Source organism: Artibeus jamaicensis, unplaced genomic scaffold, assembly GCF_021234435.1.
Source record: "Artibeus jamaicensis isolate MK-2021 breed Jamaican fruit bat unplaced genomic scaffold, CSHL_Jam_final contig_264, whole genome shotgun sequence".
Lineage (NCBI taxonomy): Eukaryota > Metazoa > Chordata > Mammalia > Chiroptera > Phyllostomidae > Artibeus > Artibeus jamaicensis.
Window position 1 is genome coordinate 3,255,023 of NW_026521576.1, and position 27,657 is coordinate 3,282,679.

At 36.1% G+C, this 27,657-nt stretch overlaps 1 protein-coding gene across 6 annotated transcripts in view; it reads right to left on the reverse strand.

Moving 5' to 3' along the window:
• Positions 1–27,657, reverse strand: part of AUH (AU RNA binding methylglutaconyl-CoA hydratase) — a 220,587-nt gene that overhangs the window by 145,190 nt on the left and 47,740 nt on the right. For 5 of the 6 annotated variants that reach the window (XM_053662664.1, XM_053662662.1, XM_053662665.1 and 2 more), the window contains one exon: positions 22,102–22,188. The exons of the other annotated variant lie outside the window; for it this stretch is intronic. In XM_053662664.1, the coding sequence (XP_053518639.1) occupies positions 22,102–22,188 (87 nt within the window). The remainder of the gene's footprint in view (positions 1–22,101; positions 22,189–27,657) is intronic. 6 annotated transcript variants of the gene reach the window in all.

Consider the following 27,657-nt stretch of genomic DNA (forward strand, 5'->3'; position numbering starts at 1 on the left):
GACATAGACTTCAAAATGTTTGTAAGGAAGCTCAAGGAACTCAGTGAGACCTATAAGGAACTTAGTGGGAACTACAGCAACATGAAAAAGGACATAGAAATTATGAATAAGAGCCAGGAGGAAATGAAGAATACAATACCTGAAAAGAAGAATACACTAAAAGGACATAAAACCAGGCTAGAGGAAGCAGATAACCGAATCTGTGGGCTGAAAGACAAGGTGGAAAAAAACACCCAGTCAGAGCAACAAAACGAAAAAAAAGACTGAAAAAAAAAAAGAGGATAGTTTAAGGGAACTTCACAATAACATGACACATAACAACATTCACATCATAGGCATCACAGAAGAAGAAAAGGAGCAAACGATAAAAAAAATCTGTTTCAAGAAATAATGACAGAAAACTTAACTAACTTGGTGAGGGAAAATCTCTCAACTTCAGGAACCACAGAGGGTCCCAATCAAGATGAACACAAAGAGGCTCACTCCAAGACACACTATAATTAAAATGGCAAAGTTTAAAGACAGAAAGATTCATAAAGGCAGCAAGGGAGAAACAGCTAGTAGCAAGCAAGGAAGCTCTGATAAGGCCATAAGCTGATTCTCAACAGAAACACTACAGGTCAGAAGAGAATGGCATGAAATATTTCAAGTAATAAAAAGCAAAACCATACAACCAAGATCTAATGAGCAAGGCTGTCATTTAAAATGGAAAGTGATATGAAGACCTTCCCAGAAAAAAAAAAGGCTAAAAGTGTACATCTACATCAAATTAGTACTGCAAGAAAGAAGAAATAGAGAAAAAGAGGGGGAAATAAAGATACAAAGGGAAAAAATGGCAATGAACAAGTACCTGTCAATTAAAACCTTAAATGTAAATGCATTAAATGCTCCAATCAAAAGAAACAGGGTAGCTGAGTGGATAAGAAAACACAATTGGCATATATGCTGCCTACAAAAGACCACCTCAAAACAAAAGATATACACAGGCTGAAAGTGAAAGGGTAGATAAAATATTCCAAGCAAATGGACAGGAATAAAAAGTTGGGGTAGCAAATACATTTTTCAAACAAAATAGACTTCAGAACAAAGGCCATATCAAGACAAAGATCACTCTGTAATACTGAAGGGAGTTGTCTAAAAACAGGATATAACCCTTGAAAACATATATGCACCCAACACAGAAGCACCTAAATACATAAGGAAAACCTTGGAGGAGTTTAAGAAGATTGACAACAATACAGTCATTGTAAGGAATTTAACACCAACTGTCCATAATGAACAGATCTTCCAAACAGAGAATCAACAAGGATGCTGTGGCACTGAATAGCACTCTAGATCGAATGGACTTGATATTTACAGAACATTTCACCCCAACAATGTAGAGTATACATTCTTTACAAATGCACATGGATCATTTTCAAAGACAGACCATATGAGAGGACTCAAAACAAGCCTCAACACATTCAAGAGATTGAAATCATGTCAAGCATCTTCTGAGATCACAATGGCATGAAATGAAAAACCCACTTCAAGGAAAAACTAAAAAATATTCAAACATATGGAGACTGAATAACATGCTATTTAATAATGAACTGGTTAACAATAAGATCAAGAAAGAAATCAGAAAGCTTCTGGAACCAAATGAAAATGAACATACAACAACCCAAAACCTATGGGACACAGAGAAGGCAGTCCTGAGAGGGAAGCTCATGGCAATACGGGCTTACCTAAAGATTTAAAAAATCTCAAATAAACAACTTAACTCTACATTTAAAAGAACTAGAGGAAAAAGAACAAACAAACCCAAGAGCAACTGAAAGGAAATAATCAAGATTGGAGCAGAATTACATGACAGAGATTTTAAAAACACCCAAAGAATCAATGCATACAGAATCGCTTCTTTGAAATGATAAGCGAGTTTAACAAACCTTTAATGAAGACTCAACAAGAAAAAAAGACAGGGGACCCAAATAAACAAAACCAGAAACTAAAATGGAAAAGTAACAACTGATATCACAGAAATACAAAGGATTGTAAGAAATTACTATGAACAACTACATGCCAAGACTGGACAGCATGAGTGAAATGGACAACTTTCTGGAAACATACAATCTCCCAAAATTGAATCAAGAAGGTACAGAAAGCCTGAAGAGACAAATAACAACTCGTGAAACTGAAGTGGTAATCAAAAAACTCCCAGTCTGGATGGTGTCACAAGGGAATTTTACCAAACATTCAGAGAAGAACTAACACCTATCCTTCTCAAACTATTCCAAAAAATTCAAGAGGTAAGACTCCCAAATTCTTGTTATGAGGCCAGAATGATCCTAATTCCAAAACTAAATAAAGACACTAGAAAGTAAGTGAATTATAGGCCAATATCTCTGTTGAACATAGATGCTAAAATCCACAACAAAATATTGGCAAAACAGATCAAGTAATACATTAAACATATCATACAACACCATCAAGTGAGATTTATCCCAGGAGTGCAAGGATGGTATAACATTCACAAACCAATAATACAGTGATCCCTCACCTATCACAGAAGTCATGTTCCAGAGACCCCCATGATAAATGAAAATACGCAAAGTAGTGGCATTATATTTATTTTATTTATATGTATTTTAAGGCTTTATAAACCCTTCCCACACTCCTATAAACCTTTCCCATTCTCTTATCAACCTTTCCCACACTCTTATAAACACTTCATATGCTCTTAAACACTTTCTACACTCTTAAACCTACATAATTTTAGCAACATATAAAATTCTATATGGGTACTCACCAGTGAAGTACAAAGTCGTCCCTCGCTATATCGCGGTTCACTTATTGCAGCTTCACTGTATCGCGGGTTTTTTAAAACCTGCGAGGGACGACTGTATGTCACAAAAGCAAAATGAAACAAAAAACTACATAATCATATTAATAGAAGCTAAAAAAGCATTTGATAAAATCCAGCACCTGTTTACGATAAAAACTGTCAGCAAACTGGGAATAGAGAGAGCATACCTCAACTTAATAAAGGCCATATATGAGAGACCTACAGCCAACATATTCAATGAACAAAAGTTTCCCTTAGGATCAGGAACAAGACAAGGGTGTCTGCTTTTACCACTCTTACTCAACATGGTACTGGAAGATCTAGCCACAGCGATTAGACAAAGAGCAAGAAATAAAAAGCATCAAAACTGGAAAGAAGAAAGTAATCTCATTATTTGAAGACGATATGATAGTGTACACAGAAAATCCTACAGTTGCCACCAAAAAACTACTCTACCTAATAAGTGAATTTGGCAAAATAGTGGGATACAAAGTCAATATTCAGAAATTGATGGCATTTCTTTACACCAACAATGAAATAGCAAAAAGGGAAACTAAGGAAAAAATCCCATTTTCCATAGCAACAAGACAAATAAAGTTCCTAGGAATAAATTTAACCAAGGAGGTAAAAGATCTGTACTTGGAAAACTACAGAACACAGAGAAAGAAATTGAGGAAGATACAAATAAATGGAAGCATGAACCATGTTCACAGATAGAAAGAATTAATATCATTAAAATGCCAATATACCTAAAGTAATCTATAGGTTCAATGTAACTCCTTTTAAAATACCAATGGCATTTTTTCAGAGATCTAGAACAAGTATTCCAAAAATTTACATGAGGCCAAAAAAGCCCCCAAATAGCCTAGAACAAAGTTGGAAGGATCACAACACCTAATATGAAACTATACAAGGCCACTGTAATCAAGACAGCCTGGTACTGAAATAAGAACAGACACATAGGTCAATGGAATGGAATAGAGAACCTAGAAATAAACCCAAGTCTCTGTGGTTGATTAATATTTGACAAAGGAGACACAGGCATACAATGAAGTAAAAAGAGTCTCTTCAATAAATGGTGTTGGGAGAACTGGACTGGTACATGCAAAAAAATGAAACTAGACCACCAACTTACACCATACACAAAAATAAACTAAAAATGGTTAAAGGACTTAAATATAAATTGTGATATACATAGAAGTCCTAGCGAAAAAGACAAGCAATAAAATTTCAGAAATCCCACATAGCAGTATTTTTGCCAATGTATCTCCAAGGGCAAGGAAAATAAAGAAAAAAATTAACAAATGGGACTACATCAAATTAAAAAGCTTCAGCAAGGCTAAAAATAACATCATCAAAATGAAAAGGGACCCAATTCTATGGGAGAACTTATTTGCCAATAATAAATTAGACAAAGGTTTAATCTCCAAAATATGAAAAAGAACTCACATGACTCAACACCAGGAAGATAAACAATCCAATTAAAAAATGGACAAAGGACCTGAACAGATACTTCTCCAAGGAGGACATACAGAGGGCCCAGAGACATATGAAAGGATGCTCAGCATCATTAGCCATCAGAGATGCAAATTAAAAACACAATGCAATAATATTTCACAGCTGCCAGAATGACTATCATTAATAAACTGACAAACGACAAGTGCAGGCAAGGACATAGAGAAAAGGGAACCCTAGTGCACTGTTGGTGGGAATGAAGGCTGGTGCAGCCACTGTGGAAAACAGTACGGAAATTTCCTCAGAAAACTAGAAATGGAACTGCCTTCTGACCCGGCAATTCCACTGCTGGGATAATACCCTAAGAACCCTGAAACACCAATTCAAAAGAACCTATGCACCCCAATGTTCATAGCAGCACAATTTACAATAGCCAAGTGTTAGAAACAGCCTAAATTCCCATCAGTAAAAAAGTAAATTAGAACAGTGGTAGATTTAAACAATGGGATACTATGCAGCAAAAACATAAGGAACTCCTACCTTTTGCAACAGCATAAATGAACTAGAGACTATTATGCTAAGTGAGGAGCGGAGGAAGGAAGGTGAAGGGACTAATCAAAGAACATGTATGAAAGATTCAGACAACAGAGAGGGGACTGACTGTGGGAGAGAAGGATTGGCAAGGTGAAAATGGGCAGCAAAAGGGAAAAAAATTGGGACAAATGTAATAGAATAAACAATAAAAAAAGCTCCGAAGAAAAAAATTTTAAAGAATCAAAAAGATTTAAAAGTTAAATAAAAACTGAATGTTTAAAAAACAGGTGCAGCTTATGAGAAAATTAGTAAACAGAAATGGCTTACAAGGGAGGTAAGAAGTAGAAGGAAATCACAGAAAAAAAAAGGAAATAAAAAGGATATAGTATGAAAGTCTAATATATGTCTAATTGGCAGAAAATAAATGAAATAAAAATTCAAAATTTTTATTTTATTTTAAAATTGAAATGATTTCAAAACAAAGCAGCAAATTAAACCTGAAGAAAAAAAGAATTAATAAAAATCAGGATAGAAATTAATAAAGCAGAAATAATACAGAGGATTAACAAAACCAAAAAATTTTTTGAAATGTACAATAAAATTGATAAGCTTTGGAGGACATGACCAAATGAAAAAAAGAGAGGACACCAACAACCAGTACCAGGAATAAAAAGGGAACATCATTGTTGACTCTTCAGACATTAAACCAGTAAGAGATTATTATTAATGACTTTATATCAATGAATATAAGTAAAATGAATATATTTCTAAAAATAATACATTTTAAAAATTGAAAATAAATTAAAACCCGTTAATGTAGTTATTTTCTCATAGATATATCTGTACATAATCTATAATGTATATACACACACACACAAATATGTATTCACATAAAAGCCAAGAGGTCAAAAATATACAAATTAAATTAGCATATTACCAATAATTACTCATGCAGAAAGAAAGAGAACAGAAAAAACTGCTCAAAAGAGTTTTAAATTTTTATATGAAATACATACTCAGATATCCTTGTGGATTAAAAAGCTAACAAACATAAAAAACACAAAAAAGAATTCAGGTGATTTTCTTTCTTGGTCTTTTCACACTGTAGAATATTCCAGAGTAATATTTTGGAGTGAAAGAGTTTGGCTAAGCCCATTATTCCTTCTATATTTACCAAGACATTATAATTTTAACAAAACTGTGCAAAGGCATAACATGATAAACACAATGAAAGTCAACAAAGGCAATAAAATTCCAAAAGATAAAGGAGACCATAAATTGCAAACTGTGAAGTGTAATTCTATTCTATACTATGATTCAACAGGTAAGGGATGTTAACTCAGAGAAAACACTGGACTTCTATATAGTTGTGGCATTTTCCATCATTCTTGGCAAGAGGGTAAAGGAAATTAGAACTGAGATCAGGTAATTACTACTTGGAAAAATAATGAACACAGTTAACTGAAGTATTTCATCAATCATTCTTTCACACAGCACTTCCAATTGCTAGTTATTATATCAAATGGGGAATGGATAAAATATATACTGAATTTAATCCAATAAAACTAAATTAATTACTTATTTTAAAAATCTCCTTGGTTTTCAAACAAACAAACTAAAAAGGCACGGTGAACAAATCTAAAAGTCAAATAATCAGTTAGTAGACCAGAAAATATATTACTAATGCATAATCTTTCAAATTGTATTTTAATAGTCATTGTGATACTAATTAAGTATTTTCAAAATAAGCTTTATTTCAGATAAGTAAAAACAAAATAAAATACCCCAAAAAAGCTTTGAGTTGAACAATGGTGATAGTCTATAAAACTAAAAAAAAAAAAAAAAAAATCAATCACTTCTGCATTTTTGTGAATAAGTATGAGATATCTCTAAATCAATTAGAAAATTTGAATGTGCTATACCTGGAATTTATGCAAGCTCTTTGGTATCTATTACTCAAGAATCTGTAAAAACTAAAATGGGATACTAGAGTTAATTTTTATAAGCACATTTCTAAGTAACATTTTATGTAATTGAAAACAATATAATGACTAAATGCATGAAGTGACAAATACAACAATTTAAGTTTTGGTAAAAATTTCTCCTACCTTACTCATATTAAAAAATTCTGAATATTATATCAGAGACTATAATTAAGCCATGATAAATCAGATGCTATGCTTCATAGAAACATACATAACTATTTTCTGAGAAAATATGTTCAAATACTTTCTTTACAGTTTATTTATAAGAAATCAGAGTTTCCAGCCAAGATGGAGGTTTAGGCAGATGGAGGCTGTGTCTCCTTGCACAACCAAAAGAATAATAAATTTAAAAACAAAAACAACCAGAACTGCCAGAAAATGGAACTGTATGGAAGTCCAACAACCGAGGAGTTGAAGAAGAAACATTCATCCAGGCTGGTAGGAGGGGCGGACACCAGCAACCTGGAGGCGAGGACTCACAGCAAGACAGAGGCTGGAGGACCAGGGCTGGCAAGGCAGCAGGTGGAGAACCAGTGAGGTGGCAGCTGGTGGAACAGGTGGTCCCACATTTGCGTGCAGATAAACTGGAAGGAACAACCAAGGAACAAGACAGACCGCACAATCCAGGGTTCCAGCACAAGGAAATAAAGCCTCAAAACCTCTACTGAAAAAATCTGTGAGGACTGAAGCAACAGGAGAAACTCCCAGCCTCACAGGACAGTTGATTGGAGAGACCCACCGGGTCCTAGAATGTAAACAAACCCAACCACCCGGGGAATCAGCACCACAAGGTCCCAATTTGCTTATGGTAGCAGAGGAAGTGACAAAGCCAACAGAGAGCTGAGCGAGCACCGCTGTTCCCACTTGGATCCCTCCCCCACAGAGCTACAATACAGCAAAGTGGGTGGCCCTGCCCTAAAAATACCTAAAGCTCCACCCCTTACTCCATAACGGGCATGCCAAGACAAACAAAAAATGGCCCAAATGACAGAACAGATCAAAGCTCCAGAAAAAATACAACTAAACAACAAAGAGACAGCAAATCTATCAGATGCACAGTTCAAAACACTGGTGATCGGGACGCTCACAGAAATGGTTGAGTATGGTCACAAAATAGAGGAAAAAGTGAATGTTATGAAAGGGAAATAAAGGAAAATGTCCAAAGAACCAACAGTGATGGGAAGGAAACCGGGACTCAAATCCATGGCTTGGAGCAGAAGGAAGAAATAAAGATTCAACCAAACAGAACGAAGAGACAAGAATTCAAAAATGTTAGGAGAGGCTTAGGAACCTCCAGGACAATTTTAAACATTCCAACATCCGAATCACAGGGGTGCCAGAAGGAGAAAAGGAAGAGCAAAAAATTGAAAACTTATTTGAAAAACTAATGGAGAACTTCCTCAATCTGGAAAAGGAAACAGACATTAATTCAGGAACCCCATAGAGTCCCAAAGAAGTTAGACCCAAGGAGGAACACACCAAGACACATCACAATTAAATTGCCCAAGATTAAAATTAAGGAGAGAATCTTCAAAGCAACCAAGAGAAAATAAGACAGTTACCTACAAAGGAGTTTCCATAAGACATTCCACTGATTCCTCATAAGAAACTTTACAGGCAAGAAGGGGCTAGAAAAAAGTATTCAAAGTTATGAAAGGCAAGGACCTATTGATTACTCTATCCAGCAAAACTATCACTTAGAATGGAGGGGCAGATAAAGTGCTTCTCAGATAAGGTCAACTTAAAAGAGTTCATCATCACCAAGCCCTTATTATATGAAATGTTAAAGGGACTTAGCTAAGAAAAAGATGATCGAAAATGATGAACAATAAACCAGAGAATTGCGGTTTGATTCCCAGTCAGGGCACATGCCTGGGTTGCAAGCCAGTTCCCTGCAGGCCAGTTCCCAGCAGGGGGCGCATGAAAGGCAACCATACATTGATGTTTCTCCCTCTCTCCTTCCCCTCTAAAGATAAATAAATAAATAAAAAATCTAAAAAAAAAAAAAAAAAGATGAACAATAAAATAACAACAACCTCACAACTATCAATAACTGAACCTAAAAACAAGAATAAAAACTAAGCAAACAACCAGAACAGGAACAGAACCACAGAAATGGAGATCACATGGAGGGTTATCAGTGGGGGAGGGGGGAAAGGTACAGGGAATAAGTAGCATAAGTGGTTGGTAGCAAATAGACAGAGATAGGTTAAGAATAAAATTGGAAATGTTGAAGCCAAAGAACTTATATGTATAACCCATCTAAAGGGAGGGGAATGCAGATGGGAGAGTATGCAGGGCAGAGGGGAAAAAAGGAGGGGGGGAATGGGACAACTGTAACAGCATAATCAATAAAATATATTTCAAAAAAGAAATCAAATTATGGTAAGTATTTATCCATAACTAGGGTAAGTTTCAGATAATTAGTATTTTCTAAATGGGTCTAAACCAAAACGCCAAACAGTCAGACTAGGGGCTTCCCAAAATTGCCCAGGGAATGGAGCATTTCCATAATCCACCAGCAAGGAAGCAACTGCCACAGTCCAACAGTCCTCTCCAAAGGGTGCCTGTTCAGATCCCTAGGGACAAATGTGCTGCAAATCCTGTAGTTGGTTCTTTAGCACTCATCTTACTTGGCCTATCAGTGTCTGATCAAACCTTCCTTCTTTATAAAAGATTTCTTCTCTTGGCTTTCAGAATTTTGTTTTCTCCCTCCCACCCTGGTTGATCTTACTCAATCTCCTTTCTGTATATTTTTCACCCCAGCCTTGAAAACGTACATAACATCTCAGGGTTGTCAGGCTTTTTTCTCTCTACAGTGTCAAGACTTCACATTCCATCAACATTCTGATGACTACCAAATTTTCATCTCCAGCCTGGACTACTTGCCTAAATTCCAAACTCATTTCTAGTTGCCTGCCTCACATCTCCACTCGGATACTTACCAGGCATCGATTACCTTCACATTCAAACTTAAACTCCTGAGGTATATACCTCCCACTCCAATCTAGCAAATATCTAGTAAATACCCTAATTTACTGATCACAATAAATAATCAAACTGCTCTACCATGCTCATCCCATCATTATCAGTCATATCCTGGGAGCAACCATGAACTGGGGTGGAAGACAAGATCAAACTCAGGCCGATACAGCCATGATGCTTGCCATTTTAAGCAGAGGCAAGCAGAAAGGGATTCCAGGAGAGGATCCTTGTGAAGATGAGAGAAAGGAAGAACAACATGACTCACCTGTCAATTCACCCTTTCAATCAGGGACCTACCATGTGCCAGTTACTATGTTAGACACTAGGTACAGGTGGGGAAAAACTCACTGTGTTCTCACAACAGCAGACAGGAAAGTATCAGAAAGTAGAAAGAAGACTAGAATCCATATCTTTGAAACCTCCCAGTCAAGAGATTTTCAATAAGCATCTATCGAAACAATTCACAGAAACTCACATTTTGGTAATACATAAAATGTAACTTCTCTACAGCAAAATAAACATTTTATAGCAATGTCTTTAAAAAATGTTACACTAAGCCAATGAATGGTAAGACATAAAAACAATTTTATATTATGATATATAATGTAACTTACAGCTTGAGATAGAGATGACAGAAAGAAAGATCATGTGGTTACCAAAACATTAAAGAATATCTTCTTGTGCAAAGTTGGCTGGGCTGAAGCAGGAAAAGAGTTAGATTCTAATAACAAACCTCTACAGAAATGTGGCTAAGATAAGTTTGATAGGAGCTGGTTTCTACTATATACTGTGGTGAGTTTAATTTTTTAAAATTATTAGGGACTTAATTTGAATAGCCTTCAGCTTTTCAATTCTAAAATTCAAGCATATTTCAGTTATAAAATTCAAAAGCATGTTAACAAAAATAAAAGAAATTAGAATCACTACCTGAGAAGAAGCTTATCCCATAAGATTCATATAAAACTTTTCAAACAGAATGTTTCTTATTCTGTTGGACAAAAATATTTCCTATGTATGTGACCCAGAGAGAAAGCCTCTTCTGATAGAAAAATGCACATCAGCAGTAGATTTTTCAATCATATGAAGGGAAGCTAATCAGAGAATTTCAAAACTTTCAAAATGAAATTACATTATGTCCTTTTATAAAATTTACTGATACAACAAAATCTTAAGAAAAAATATTTCTTATATGAATTTTGTAATCCATCCCCTTTAACATAATTACCTGTATTTCAATGCAAATACAGTCCTGTGTTTACATAGATAAATGAAAGCTTTTGCAATTTTATTTCATCAGAAAAAACAGAAAAGGAAGCTTGCAATGCCTTGCATTTTAGAGAATTACAGTGGAAGATCACTTAGAAAAATATCATCCACATCATACTACATTCCACAATTTAAAATTCTGGTGAAAACCTATCTTAAATATTTCTCTATAATTAGGTAGCAATTCTTTGAGGCCTCAACCTGAGATAACTGAGCCTGCCCTCTCCCCACCACTTCCTGCCACCCAGCCCAAGTTTGAACTTGAGAGAATTCTAAAAATGTTTTTCTAGTTCTTCATAAAATATTTAATTAAACAAGATTGGCCATCAGTGGGTAACTAACAACTTTGCTGCCCATATTCTATATTCCTAACATGGACAATGGTGAAGTGCCCAATGCTATAAGTTAAAAGCAGGAAGGAACTTGTGCCTCAGGCAGCCAGAGAAGGGGTGGGAAGTTGAGGAATCACAGCTGTTATTAATTACATCAGGATACAGTCATATCTGTGCATCAGTGCTGATTTGCCTAATAAATAATCCTTATTGCTTTCAAACTAAACATTCCATACTTAGAGGGGGGAGGAAATTGATTAACCTTACAGAAATCTGAGAACTCACCATTTCTTCAGAATGAAACATCTCAAAAAGAATCATATGACATTTTTTTCTTTAGAAAGAGCCAAAGGACTAAATTTGGTTCTAGAATTTTGGAGCTCCTTTTTTTTTCTTTAAAATTTATATTTATTTGCCCTGCCTGGCACAGCTCAGTGGATTGAGCGGGGGCCTGCAAACCACAAGATCGCGGTTGGATTCCCAGTCAGGGCACATGCCTGGGTTGCAGGCCAGTTCCCAGCAGTGCATGCACAAGAAGCAACCATATACTGATGTTTCTCTCCCTCTCTCCTTCCCTTCCCCTCTAAAGATAAATAAATAAAATCTTTAAAAAAAAACATAAAGGTATGGCTACTTTAAAAAAAAAGATTTTTATTTATTTATTTTTAGAGAGAGGGGAAGGGAGGGAGAGAGAGAGGGACAGAAATATCAGTGTGTGGTTGCCTCTCACACACCCCCAACTGGGGACCTGGCCCGAAACCCAAGCATATGCCCTGACTAGGAATCAAACCAGTGACTGACTCTTTGGTTCTCAGCTGGCGCTCACCCACTGAGGCACATGAGACAGGGCTGGGGTGACTTCTTAAGAAGAGGCTTCCTAAGAAGGTATGAACAGTAAAGTAAGGAATTAGTGACTCTAAACAAAACAGAAACCTCTTTATTACCACAGAGTTATCTTAAAGATCTCTATTTTAATAAAATAAAATAGCTTTAAAATGAGTTCAGTACAGACTCTCATTTACAAACAAGCACAACAGTGTTCAGCCAGCACAGTCAAGAAGAAAAGTCCATTAGCTCTTCAGAACCCGCAGAAAAGATCCTCCACATGTGGAAAATGAAAATATAATGGGGAAAGAGCAATAGTGGTTCAAACAGGCAGGACATACCCTGATTTGTACCATTACTGATAATGACAATTTCAATGGTAGATACAAATTAGCCAATTACAATGTTATGTGTGTGAGTTATTCATTTACTTGCAATATTGCTACAGTCCAGCTCTACAAATACATTCAAAATATAACTTAAGTTACCCATTCTCCCATCATTTGAATTTTTTTTTCGTTTTCAGCATTTTACTATTAATAATATTGCTACTATAAAGTTTTTTTCTTATATCCTGGTATAAGTTCCCTCAGGACACATGCAAAATGCCTATAGAACAATGTAGTTTCAAACTCCAAGTAGCAATTCATCTATTAGGTCAAAATCAGAAATTTTTAAAAAGTAAAACAGTATAATATCAAAATGCAGTACACAAAGAAAGGTTATTGTTTCATTACACTCTGCTACCCATCTACCCCTGCCTGTTTATTGGGCCAAACTGTAGATATACTTCTTATTATAAGTCTAATAAAAACAATCTTAAAGTCATCCATCTAGGCAAACACTCCCTAAAAAAAGTGAATCTTATGCAGTGACAGTTTCCAACTTTTTAAGACAACACAAAACTGTTTTCTTAAACAGTTACACCGATTTATACTCCCATTAGAAGTATACAAAACTTCCTGATGATCCACTTGCTCACTAACTTTTGGTTATATTGGGCATAAAAATTTTTGGTCCATCTGGTAGATATTAAATAGCATCCCACTGTGATCTTCATTTGCATTTATATTACTAAAAAGGTTGATCATCTTTTCACATGTTTACTTCCTACTTCCATTACTTTCATTACTCTTGTATGAAAAATGTTCTTTCTGTTCTGTTGCCTTATTAACTCCCAGGCTGCATGTATGATTGTATGTGTTGATTTACATATGGCTGTAGTGTGAATGAAAAAGTGGCTACATACTAAACCTGACAAACTTGGGCTGGTGGGGGGCGGGGGAAAGGGGATGGTAGACCCTACAAACTCAGAGACCTAAAGTAACCACATAGGATGGTCTAAAATTAGAAACTTTCTAACTAAAAATGAGTCACGGTGGGTAGTCATGTCATAGACTGGTATCTTCCTGGACAATGGTCAATCTTTACCTTAACTGAGCCTGTCTATTATCTTTTTGCATCTACCATAACATACTTTTAGAATGTCAGAGTAATCCCCTTTTTCCAAAACCCTCAGGGCACAATCTACCACCACAGCACAAGACCACAGAACTCCTCATTGTTATCTTGGTCTCTAAATACCACACCCACATGCTGTAAACTTTGTTAACTCTTCTCTACACACCAATGAAAAAGAAGTATATGTCTATCCATTTTATTTTTTTATCCAACCTCAGAGATATCCCCCCTTTGCTTTCTCCTGCCTCCCTAATGTACTACCACCAATGAATTCTATGTAACTCCCTATGTCTTCCCCTTTAAATCTGATGTATAAAATAAGTGGTAAAACTGCCGTTTTGCAGAGCACTTCCTCAATTATGTTGAGATTTTGCTTCACAGTGTTCATCACCAGTTTGGCTCTTTTCAGGTTTGGACGTTCCTTATGTTGACAGCAGAGACACAAATCCTTTGGCAGTGCGTGTTTCAATTACTTTCTTCCAGTTTGTGGCTTTTCTTTCTAACTTCTTTACAGTGTCTTTAATGAACAAAGTTCCTAAGTACAATTTAAATTTAGTAGAATTTTCAAGCTTTCCTTCTAACTGTTTCATTTTGTGTTTAAGAAATATCTCACTCTGTCAAAAGCATAAAAGTTTATTTTACTTCACAAACATATTCAAGTTCTTGCCATCCCCCAGTGACCTGCAATGCATATTCTCTGCTGGGGTGGATCTGTGCTGGGTTCTGTATTCCACTCCACTGGTCCATTTTTATATGAAAGCCAATAACTTACCATCCTAACTTTCGTATCTTTAAATAAGTCTTCAGTGCTGATAAGGCAAGGCCTTTCATTTCCTTCTTCAGGCATGCTTGGCCATTTTGCGGCCTCATTATGAGCAAATTCCTTACAAAATTAACACTGAGAATTTAGGTATAACTACACTGAATCTGTACATTGAATCATTTGCAAGAATCCTGTTTTTGATATGGAATCTTCTTATTCAGGAAGACACTGTGTCTCCATTTAATTCTTTTCCAATGTCTTAAAACTTCATATTTTTTCCATCTAGCTTGCATGTGTTTCTAAATCCATTTTTTTCCTCCTACTGTAAATGGTAAAATTTCTTTTGATTGATGTCTTTTGTCTGTTGCTGGTATAAAAAAGGACTATTAGTTATTCTTAAATATGGATCCTAGCTATCTTGTGACATTTTTTTTCCAATAATTTGTTGATCCTCTTAGATTTTTTATTAAAACAATCATACCACTTGAGAAGGACAATGTTATACTTCTTCCTTTTCAATCATTCCTCTCTTTCTATTTCCTGACTTTCCACAAAGGCCAGGACTGTCAGAACCATTTTAAACAGAGTGGAGATAGTGAACCTCCTATTATGTTCCTGATTTTGGAAGACTATTTTAACATTTTACATCTAAGAAAGAGATACCTCCCATCAGGCTAAGGAAGTCCCCTCCTATCTTCGTCGTCTGCCTTCAGCTTTTACTATGAACAGATCTGACATTTCTAAAATTATTTTTATTACTCTACTGAGAAAAACATGACTTTATTTTAATTGGCTGATATCATGAATTAAATTTAGTATTTTCAAATGAAAACTTCTCCCTCCTACTTTTATCCCTGGGAAAATCCAATTTGGTCTTTTAAAAAACCTACTAGATTTTCTCTGTATTCACAAGCAAGACTGGCTCCTCTCATTCACATCTTCAAATGTTTTCGTCATGTTTATATAAGAGTTATCCTAGTTTGAATTATGAGTTTAGAAACGAATTCTCACTCTAATGCCTAGTAGAAGAGTTTATATAAGACTGTAATGTTGACTTCCACCAAGATGGAGGTGTAGGTGGAAGCACTGCGCCTTCTCACACACCTAAGTTTAAAAACAACAAAGTTTTAGCACCAAAAACGCAGCCAAAACACAGAAAACTGAACTACACGAAAGTCTGACAACAACGGACCCCTCAGCCAAACCGGTAAGAGGGGCAGAGCAAGCAGCAGAGCAGGGTCAGGCAGGAAAGATCCACCAGACCAACCCGGGGAAGCGACCCAGGTGCGCCAGCAGCCATGAGCAGATCCCAGGTGTGGAGAAGTGGGCAGACCCACTGAGGGCAAAAGGCGGTGGATCCACTGAGGGCTGATCGGGGTCACACATTTGCGCGCAGATAAACCGGTGAAGGAGCTAGCAGTGAGACAGATCACACAGGCCCCAGGGGCAGGAAGCGGCAGAGGAAATCGCCATTGTCCCTCTCTGACCCCGCCCCCACATACATCACAAACCAGCGACGTGGGTGGCCCCTCGTTGACCACACCCCCACATACAGTATCACAAACCAGCAACCTGGGTAGCCCTACCCTGGTGAACACCTAAGGCTCCGCTCTTCATACCTAACAGGCACAAACAGATCAAAACATGGCTCAAAAACAACTCAGAGCCCCAGAGCCAATAAAGCTAAGCGATGAAGAAATAGCCAAACTTTCAGATGCACAGTTCAAAACACTGGTGACCAGGATGCTCACAGAACTAGTTGATTTTAGTCACAAATTAGAGGAACACAGGAAGGCTAAACTAATTGAAATGAATGGAAATGCACAGGAAACCAACAGTAATGGAAAAGAAATGGAACCCAAATCAAAGGAGTGGACCAGAAGGAGAAAAAAAAATGACCAAACAGAAAAGGATGAAGAAACAAGAATTCAAAAAAATGAGGAGAGACTTAGGAACCTTCAGGACATCTTTAACCCTTACAACATCCGAATTATAGGGGTCCCAGAAGGTGAAGAAAAACAGCCACCAGTGGAAAACTTATTTGAACAAATAATAAAGGAGAACTTCCCCAATCTGGCAAAGGAAATAGACTTCCAGGAAATCCAGGAAGCTCAGAGAGTCCCAAAGAAGTTGGACCCAAGAAGAAACACACCAAGGCACATCATCATTACATTAGCCAAGATTAAAATGAAGGAGAGGATCCTAGAAGCAGCAAGAGATAAGGGGACAGTCGCCTACAAAGGAGTTCCCATCAGACTGTCAGCTGATTTCTCAAAAGAAACCTTACAGGCAAGAAGGGGCTGGAAAGAAGTATTCCAAGTCATGAAATCCAAAGACCTACATCCAAATTGCTCTATCCAGCAAAGCTTTCATTTAGAATGGAAAGGCAGATAAAGTGCTCCTCAGATAACATCAAATTCAAGGAGTTCATCATCACCAAGCCCTTATTATATGAAATGTTAAAGGGACTTACCTAAGAAAAAGAAGATAAAAAAGATGAACAGTGAAAGGACAGCACACTCACCATTATTAACAACCACACCTAAAACAAAAGCAAACTAAGAGGACAGCTAGATCAGGAGCAGAACCATAGAAATGAAGATCATATGGAGGGTTAGCAACAGGGGAGTGGGAGAAAGAGAAGGGGGGAGAAGGTACAGGAAATAAGTAGCATAGATGGTAGGTAGAAAATAGATAGGGGGGAGGGTAAGAATAGTATGGGAAATATAGAATCTAAAGAACTTGAGACACATGGTCATAAACTAAAGCGGGGGAATGGTGGAGGAGGGGGTGTGCAGGGTGTAGGGGAATAAGGGGGGAAATAGAACTGTAATGGCATAATAAAATATTTTTTTTTAAAAAGACTGTAATGATTTGTTCCTTACAGACTAGGTAAAGTACCTGAAATATAAATCACTTACAGGGGTGCCCAATCTTTTGGCATCTCTGGGCCACACTGGAAGTAGAGTTGTCTTGGACCACACATTAAATACTCAAAAAAAAATCTCATAATGTTTTAATTGATTTTACGATTCTGTATTGGGCCACATTCACAGCCATCCTGGGCCAAGTGTGGCCCGTGGGCCATGGGTTGAATACCCCTGATTAAAACTGGGCCTGGTACTTCTTCTCTTAAAAAAACTTGTAACTACTGATTCAGTTTCTTCAGTGTTTACCTGAGTATTTCAGACTATGCTCTTGAGGCAGAAATTTCACATTTATTGGCATAAAGATTTTCAAGGTATTTTCAGTGGATGCCTCAAACTGCAAACAAATACCAAACCCTGTATCTACACTATGATTTTTTCCTATACATACATATCTATTATAAAGTTTAATTTACATATTATACACAAGAGATTACAATAAAAGTAATAATAAAACAATTATAATATATTATGGTAAAAGTTATATGAATGTGCCTTCTCTCAACATATCCTTTGTAAAACACTCACCCTTCTTCTTGTGATGATGTCAGATGGCACAGTGCCTATGTAATAAGAGGATGTGAAGTGAATGACACAGCACCTTGGTATCAGGCTCCTTACAGGGTTACCTGACCAAAGCCCTGCAACACCATGACATAACCAAGATGGGCACTGAATGCCTGACCAGCGCAGAGCCTACAGAGCATGACAACGCTGGACACAACCCCTGTCCCAGGTGAGACCAAATGAGGCGGTGAAGTATTTCATCACACTACTCACAACGGTGCAATTGAGAATGTATGATTTCCTTATTTCTGGAATTTTCCATTTAAAATTTTTAAGAGCCTGGTTGACACAGGGTAACTGAAACCACACAAAAAGAAACTGCAGATAAGGGGGGAACTACTCTACAACACCAAGGGTACTATCCATAAAAGAAATAATAGACATGGACTTTATTAAAATGAAAAACTTATGTTTCACAAAAGACAATGTAAGAGTATGAGAAGACACACTAGAAGACAGACTGGAAGAAAATATTTGCAGAAGACACATCTGACAAATGACTATAGTCTAAAATATATAAAGAACTCTTAAAACTCAACAATAAGGAAAAAATAACTCAAACACTGGGCCAAAGACCTCAACAGATACTTCATGAAAGAAAGTATGGCAAATAAGCATATGAAAAAATGCTGCATATCATATGTCATCAAGAAAATGAAAATTAAAATGCAATGAGACACCACTACAAACCTATTACAACGGCCAAAATCTGGAACACCGACAACACCAAATGCTGATAAGGACATGGGACAACAGTAAGTGTCATTCCTTACTGCAAAATGGTAAGGTACATGCACCCTGGAAGACAGGCAGTTTTTTTACAAAGCTAGACAGAGTCTCACCATATGATCCAGCTACTGCACTCCTTGGTATTTACCAAAAGGAACTGAAAATTTATGTCCATTCAAAAGCCTACACACAGATTTTATAGCAGCTTTATTTGTAACTGCCAATACTTGGAAGCAACCAAGGCCTTTGGTAGATGAATCGATAAACTGTAGTACATCCGAACAGTGAAATATTATTTCACACCCAAAACAAAGTATCATCATGCAAAAACATGGAGAAAACTAATGCATGTTATTATGTGAAAGAAGCCAATATGAAAGGCTACAAACAGAATGATTCTAACTTATAATATTCTAGAAATGCAAAATTACGGAGACCGTAAAAGTGGTTGCCAGAGAGGGGAGAGAAGATAACAAGGCCACACACAGAAGATTTTCAGACCAGCAAAAATACTCTGTATGACACAATAATGATTGATACAAGTCATTTTCCATCTTTTCCATCATTTCCACAGAATGTCCAACACCAAGAGTGAACTCTAATGTGAACCCTACTGACTTTGGGTGATTGTAATGTGTCGATGTAGGTTCATCAGTTGTAACAAATGCATCATCACGCTGGAAGAGAGATGTTGATAATGGAGGAGGCTATGCACATGTGGAGACAGGGAGCATATGGGGAATGTCTGTACCTTCCCCTCCATTTTGGTGTGAATTGAAACTGCTCTAGAAAGATAAAGTCTTTTTAAAAAAAGGCTGTGTAGCTGTGACAGAGACCATAATGGCCCTGCAAAGTCGAACAGATTTACTATTTCTCCCTTTTTAAAACAAGTTTGTCTGCCCCTGGTTTCATATATTAGATTGAGACACTTGGTTTCCACCTGCCCTTCAAAATCTCATTAAGCCACCACAAAAGACAATATAAAGATTGTATGTCCATTGTAATACTGCAATGAAAAGTATCATTAAAAAATATTGGGGAGCCCTGGCAGCTGTGGCTCGGTGGACTGAGTGTCAGCCTGTGGACTAAAGGGTCACAGGTTCAATTCCCAGTCAGGGCATATGCCTGGGTTGCAGACCAGGTCCCCAGTAGGGGATGAGTGAGAGGCAACAACACACTGATGTTTCTCTCCCTCTTTCTCCCTCCCCTCTCCTCACTCTAAAAATAAATAAATAAAATCATTAAAAATATTGGGGAACTCATGGAAGAGCACAAGATAGACTGAATCAGGATCCACAACAAAAATGCTATAGCTACAATCATTGAAAAGAAAATGTCACTGCAAAAACAAATAGTTCTTCATTTAAAAAGTCCCAGGAAAATTCCAATTTCAGATCAATAAAATATAAGGAGGCTTAGAAAAAACATCAAGGTAATGTTTACAACTGGCCCAGTCTTAGCCACTCCTCCTAGCACATATAATAAAGTTACAGAAAGCATCGATTTCATTTCCCAGATCAAGCTCTCTGACCAGTATGGAAAGCAAGCCCATGCCCTTCCTCAGGAGGCTCTGACCAGGAGTCTGACACTATAGAGAGAAGCAGAGAAAAGCCTCTGCTAACAGTAGCACAGGATAGCAGGGGGCAGAAAGATGACAACAACTGTTCTTGAAAGCAAAACATACATTTTAAAACTTAGATCTCAAAAACAATTACTAGTAAACAACAATAATAAAACCACACAAGACTCCAAAATATGTTACATGGTCAAATTCTACTAATCCTTCAAATAACAGATGATTCCCTATATAGCACCGAAAAAGATGGAAAGCTTCTCACTGCATTCTGTGAGGCCTGTATATATGATATGACCTTGATAGCAAGCCAGAGGAGGGTAACACAAAAACCCAATTAGAAGGTCAATCTCACTTATAATTATACCAAAATATATAAGATTGAATTCAGTATAATAAAAACCACTATAACTACTAACCACAATGATCAGCTAGGGCTTACTCTAATAATTTAAGGCCAGAGCAGTTGAAATAGAAGAAAATTCCCTGAACTTCCTAAATATTGCTGGCAAATATTAAAAAGTACTAATCAAAGTCAAATAAAGATAAGGATAAACATACTTCAACAAGTAAATATTGTACCAAGGCCTTAGACAATGTGACAATACATGAAAAATGTATTAAGATTAAAATGTTGAGAAAGAAAAAAACTGTACTATTTATAAACACTAAACTTTTCATCTGGAAAACAACAGAAAATTAACTGAAAAAAATAGTACAAGTAATTAGAAGGTTGGCATGATACAAAATAAGTACATGATATTGAATAGCTTTCCTACAAAACTACAATAATCAGACTTCAACAGAAATGGGGAAGGATCCAATTCTAAGGTATTTACATAAATGCTGTAAAATAGCCAGGAATAAATCTGAGGAGAAAAGAGATACAAGCCCAAGGCCAAATAAATAAATAAATAAATATTAAATAATGCTATAAAAAAGAGATGAAGGATGTAAAAAGGCAATTTACAGAACAAGAAAGGCAAGTCTAAATTAAAAAGATAAAGCATGACATAATATCTGGGGAAATGCAAATAAAAATGCTAAGATATCTTTTTTATTAACCATGGAAAATTTTTAAAATAGCAACATTAAATACTGGCAGGAATATGAGGAAACAAGTATTGTCATATAATTGATGGGAATATAAATTACTGCAATCTTTTTTAAATATAACCTGGCAGAATTTATTACAACATTCAATCAACACATGATATTTAGAACTTAATTCCATGTTTAAGAATTATCTCCTATAAATAAATACACATACTAATAATATGAAAGACTTGGTACAAAGATATTCATCACTTCATTATAAAGAACAACAACAAAAAAATACCCAAATGCTCATTAATGAAGAATTTTCAAAAAAAATAATTTAAAATTATGGATGAAACTATGCTATTAAGTACTATTCAGCAGTATATAAAAAGTATTAATAATAAAATAGACTGACATGTACTGAGATAGTACACAAAATAGTACACAAAAGTCTGCAATTCTATGGAAATAGTACAATCTTATTTATGTAAAAAACAAAAAAATATCCAAGTCATGAATACATTTGTGTGTAAAATTATGTAAGAGATATAGGTTCTTTAAGCCAAGGCTTATGCCAAATTACTTTTTGTTTTGTAATACTTATCTTTATATCCCATGTCTTCATACATAGAAGGTCTCTTTAATTATAAAACATTCTTCTCAAATTTTCAAATCAAATATATTATATGCTATTTTACAACAGCCAGTTATAGGTCACAATGATCTAACTATATGGTACTCTGGCCAAATTTTATATATACAGACTATGCAACTTTTTTAAATTGATATTTAAGGTCATCTTCAGCATGCTAAAAAAATTTTAATTGTGCTTACCGATTTCATTAATCACTGCTCTTATTTTGGAGACAAAAGGACCAATTTCACTGGAATTCATTTTGACTCTTTCCTTAAGGTCAGCACCTGAAAAGTATTTTATTTACAAATGTAATCTAGTTATGAACAAAATTTTAATGTAATATTTTGAAATTTAAAATTCATATATAACATTAAAAGTAACTGAATTTATATGTTGAGGGAATTATATTACCTAAGTTTTCCTTCTCAAAGACAAGCATTAGGAAGAATAACATATTTGTTTGTTCACTGTTCATATACCTACTGTGTACTTAACATAGTGGTTCTGAAACTCTGTGGTCTTAAAGCCCCTTCAAATTCTTAGAGGAAGAAATTCTGTTTAGATTATCTGTACTGATAGTTACTGTATTTGAAAGTGAAACTACAAATTTTTTAAATACACATTCATTTGATAACACAAATAAACCCATTCATGTTAACATAAATAACTACAGATTGATGCCACTTTCTTGGTTCTTGCAAAGCTGTCGGCAATTTTACCCACCACTGTTTTTGCCCCCATCAGTGCAAATGTCCACAGAGTAAATAGGGCAAATCAGACCTTTCTACCAGGAAAATCACTTCACGGGTGCCTGCTCTGGGGACTACAGATCACATTTGAGAATCATTGGCATTAAAGTACAAACACACTGACAATTTCATAATCATGGAATCATAACTTTGGAACAGAGAATAATAAACAAAAAATTGTTTGAGGAACCATTTACTCGGTGGTTCAGTAAAGACATTATGTTTAATAAAATTAAACTATCTAAGAAGGGTAGGTCCCCATTTAAATAAATGGATAAACAGAAAATGTAAAATTAGAACATAGAAGGCATACACTCAAATACTACCTCTCTTGTTAGTCCATTTTATATTAATCACAGCAACAACAACAAAAAATGGCCCAAATGAAAGAACAGATCAAAGCTCCAGAAACAATACAACTAAGCAATGAAGAGACAGCCAATCATCAGATGCACAGTTCAAAACACTGCTATTCAGGATGCTCACAGAATTGGTTCAATAGGGTTGCAAATTAGAAGAAAAAATGAAGGCTATGAAAAGTGAAATAAAGGAAAATGAATAGGGAACCAACAGTGATGGCAAGGAAACTGGGACTCACATCAATGGTTTGGACCAGAAGGAAGAAAGAAACATTCAACCAGAACAGAATGAAGAAACAAGAATTCAAAAAAGTGAGGAAAGGCTTAGGAACCACCAGGACATCTTTAACTTTCCAACATCCAAATCATAGGGGTGCCAGATGGAGAAGAGGAAGAACAAGAAATTGAAAACTTGTTTGAACAAATAATGAAGGAGATTGTCCTCCATATGGAAAAGGAAATAGACTTTCAGGAAGTCCAAGAAGCTCAGAGAGTCCCAAAGAAGTTAGACCCAAGGAGAAACACACCAAGGCACATCTTAAATTACCCAAGATAAAAGATAAGGAGAGAATCTTAAAAGTAGCAAGAGAAAAGGAGACAGTTACCTACAAAAGAGTCCCCATCAGATTGTCAGCTGATTTCTCAAAAGAAACCTTACAAGCTAAAAGGGGCTGGAAAGAAGTATTCCAAGTCATGAAAGGCAAGGACCTACAACCAAGATTACACTATCCGGCAAAACTATCATTTAGAATGGGAGGGGCAGATAAAGTGCTTCCCAGATAAGGTTAAGTTAAAGGAGTCCATCACCACCCAGCCCTTATCATATGAAATGTTAAAGGGACTTATCTAAGAAAAAAAGATAAAAAATATGAACAGTACAATGACAACAAACTCACAGCTATAATGACAAACCTAAAACAAACTAAGCGAAACAATGATAACAGGAACAAAATCACAGAAATGGAGATCACATGGAGGGTTAATGGCAAGGGAGTGGGAGGAAGAGAGAGGGGGAAAAGCTACAGAGAATAAGTAGCATAAATGGTAGGTAGAAAATAGTCAGGGAGAGGTTAAGAATAATATGGGAAATGTAGAAGCCAAAGAACTTATATGTATGACCCATGGCCATAAACTAAAGGAGGGGAATGCAGGTGCGAGGTGGTGTGCAGGGCAGAGGGGAATGAATGAAGTAATGGGACAAGTGTAATAGTATAATCAATAAATTATATTAAAAGTAAAATATATTGAGATTAAAAATAAAATATACCTAAGAAAGAGAAAAAAAGAAAATTGTTTTCATTAGTAATCAAGGACATGATCAGGACAATAGAAAACTATTTTAATAAAATATAGAATCTTTACTTTCTAGGTAGAAGACATTCTACAATACCTGTAATAGAATAAATACAACAAACTTTTTAACAGAGTGAAAAGAACCAGACTCTTATTCTGCATTAGATTACTTCTGATATTTAAATTCATTTACTTAATTAAATTTTGATCTTATTCAGCTTATCCACATATAAAATCTCCTTAAGGCCCTGGGCAGGTAGTTCAGTTGGCTAAAGTGTTGTCCTGACATGCCAAGGTTTTGGATTTGATTCCCAGTCAGGGAGTATATAAGAAACAATCAATGAATCCATAAATAAGTGGAACAACAAATAATTTCTTTCTTGCTTCCTCTCTCTCTAAAATCAATAAAATTTTTTAAAAATTTAAGCAATTAATAACAGTAAGAAATAATACCAAGTACCAACAGGCTGAGGATGGGACATTCTGAGCCCAAACACTTCCTGAGGGAGCACTGCAGCTGACATTGATACACACACACGCACACACACACTATTCATATATAAACATATACATAAATGTATGTACACACACAACTATTATAAATAATGTGCTCTAGAAAAATCTCTCAAACTTATGCTCAAAGAAATAACATTCAATGCAGTTCAAATAAAACAGCAAAAAATGGAAATAAGACTTCCAGTCAAGATGGAGTTGTACACAAACATGCTTTACCTCCTCACACAACTACAGAAAAAATTACAACTAGGCTACAAAACAAATTATCACCCATAAAAGACAAGAAATCAAGCTGTATGGAAGTCTGACAACCCAATAGTTTAAAGAAGCTATATTCATCCACATGGGCAAGAGGGACAGAGAAGCACTGAGGTAGAGAGAGAGAGAAAGATGCAGAGAGGCACAGAGCCACAGAGTAGTGTCCAGAGGTAAGGCAGTCCTACATTCACGTGTGATGGATCAAAATTGGGAGGGATACCTCAGGAGCAAGGGATCCTAGCCCAAAACCAGACCACGTAGCAGACCAGCATTCCAGCACCAGGAAGATAAATTCCTATCATTTTTGGCTGCAAAAACCAGTGCTGGTTAGGGCAGCAAAAGAAAATGCCAGGTCCTCCTATAGGTCCCTCACAGGCTTAGGACTCATGCAGACCCACCCACTCTGGGACTGAGCACCAGGACAAAAGCTAGAAGGGACAAGTGGCCTAAAAAGGGAAAAAGTGAAGTGAGTGAAAACACGGTATATGCTGGGATACAGCTTCCTCACAGACAAACCTCCAGAAGCCAGGCAGCAGCACTGTCCTCTCTCTAAATACTCCCCCCAACTCAGAGCCACAAAGCAGTGAAATGGTTTGCCCCAGCCCAGCAATTGCCTAATGTTCCACCCCACACAACTTACAACTCTTAGAATAGGAAAAGCTACCAACACAGGAAGTCAAAGCAGCTTTACCTAATACACAGAAACAAACACAGGGAGGCTGTCAAATTGAGAAGACAAGAAAATATGGCCCAATTGAAAACAGAATAAAAAAGACCCAGGCAGAAATGAAGGTTACATTAAGTGAAATGAAGAAAAATCTACAGGAAACCAACAGTGGAGGGGAAGAAACTTAGTATCACATCAATAATTTGGAACATAAGGAAGAAAAAAGCATTCAAACAGAACAGCAAAAAGACAAAAGAATTTAATGAGGACAAAATAAGAAGCCTCTGAGACATCTTCAAACACACCAACATCTACATCATAGGGATGCCAGAAGGAGAAGAGGAAGAGTAAGAAATTGAAAACTTATTTGAAAAAATAATGAAAGAAAACTTCCTAATTTGGTAAAGGAAATAAGACTTACAAATCCAGGAAGCACAGAGTCCCAAACAAAATGGACACAAAGAGGACCACACCAACACACATCATAATTAAAATGCCAAAGGTAAAGAGAGAATATTAAAAGCAACTAGAGAAAGCAGAGAATCACCTACAACGGTGTGCCCATAAGACTATCAGCCAATTTCTCAAAAGAAACCTCACAAGCAAGAAGGGACTGGAAAGAAGTATTCAAAGTCATGAAAGGCAAGGACCTACATCCAATATTGCTCTATCCAGCAAAGCTTTCATTTAGAATTGAAGGACAGATAAAGTGCTTCTCAGATAAGGTCAAGTTAAAGGAGTTCATCATCACCAAGCCCTTATTATATGAAATGTTAAAGGGATTTCTTTAAGAAAAAGATCAAAACCATGAACATTAAAATGGCAACAAATTCACAACTATCAACTGAATCTTAAATAAATATTCAAAAAAAAAAAAGCAAACAACCAGAAAAGGAAAAGAATCATAGATACAGAGATAATTTTGAGGGTTATCAGCTGGGGGAGGGAAGAGAGAGAATGGGGGGAAAGGTGCAGGGATTAAGAAGCATAAATTGGTAGGAATAAGACAGACAGGGGCATGTTAAGAATGGATAGGAAATGTGAAGCTAAAGAACTTATATACATAACTCATGGACATGAACTACGGGGGGTGGGAGAGATTGGTAGAGGAAAGAGAGGTACCGGGTGGAGGGGGCAAAGGGAGAAAAATTGGGACAACTATAGCAGCATAATCAATAAAATATATTTTTAAAAAATTGGATATAACCTAAGTATTGATCAAAAAGATTATTAATAAAATGAAAATAATATGCAATAGAATGAAGGAATCAGTATAAATGAATTAGAGTATAAATAGGGGTAAATCTAAGAATGTTTTAGGGTATATAATTACATACATTTATAATTATAATTATAGAAATATACACAGGATAATAACCATTTTACACAAGGGACATACCATTTTACACAAGAGACAACCATTTTACACTATTTAGGGACATAAAACATGCATGGAAATGATAAATACCAAATTCAATTGGTAGTGACCTCTGGGGGAAGGAGAGAGAAAACAACTGGTAATGTGCACAGAGGAAGAACTTCAATCTTTGTAACACTGAATTGCTTAAGTTCACTGGTGGATACTCAATATCTTAAATGTTTTTGGATACCTGGTATGTGTCTTCGTAATTAATTTTTCCATGAAGAATTAAAATTCAGCATGAAAGAAAAAAATTGTTTTTAGGGACAAAACAATTTCTAAACTAGTAGGATGTATTTGTTAAAAGTAATAATAGTTTGACTTGGTACCATTTAACATAGAGAATACAACTTTAAACTGAGACTATAAAATGCTGTTCAGTATATGTTAGCTAATACGTATTGGGTATTAAAGTAGCTAAATGTAATGCTATCCAGGGGTTAGGAGCAGACAGAGAGGAGACTGACAGGGACTCTGCATGAACTGGTCCT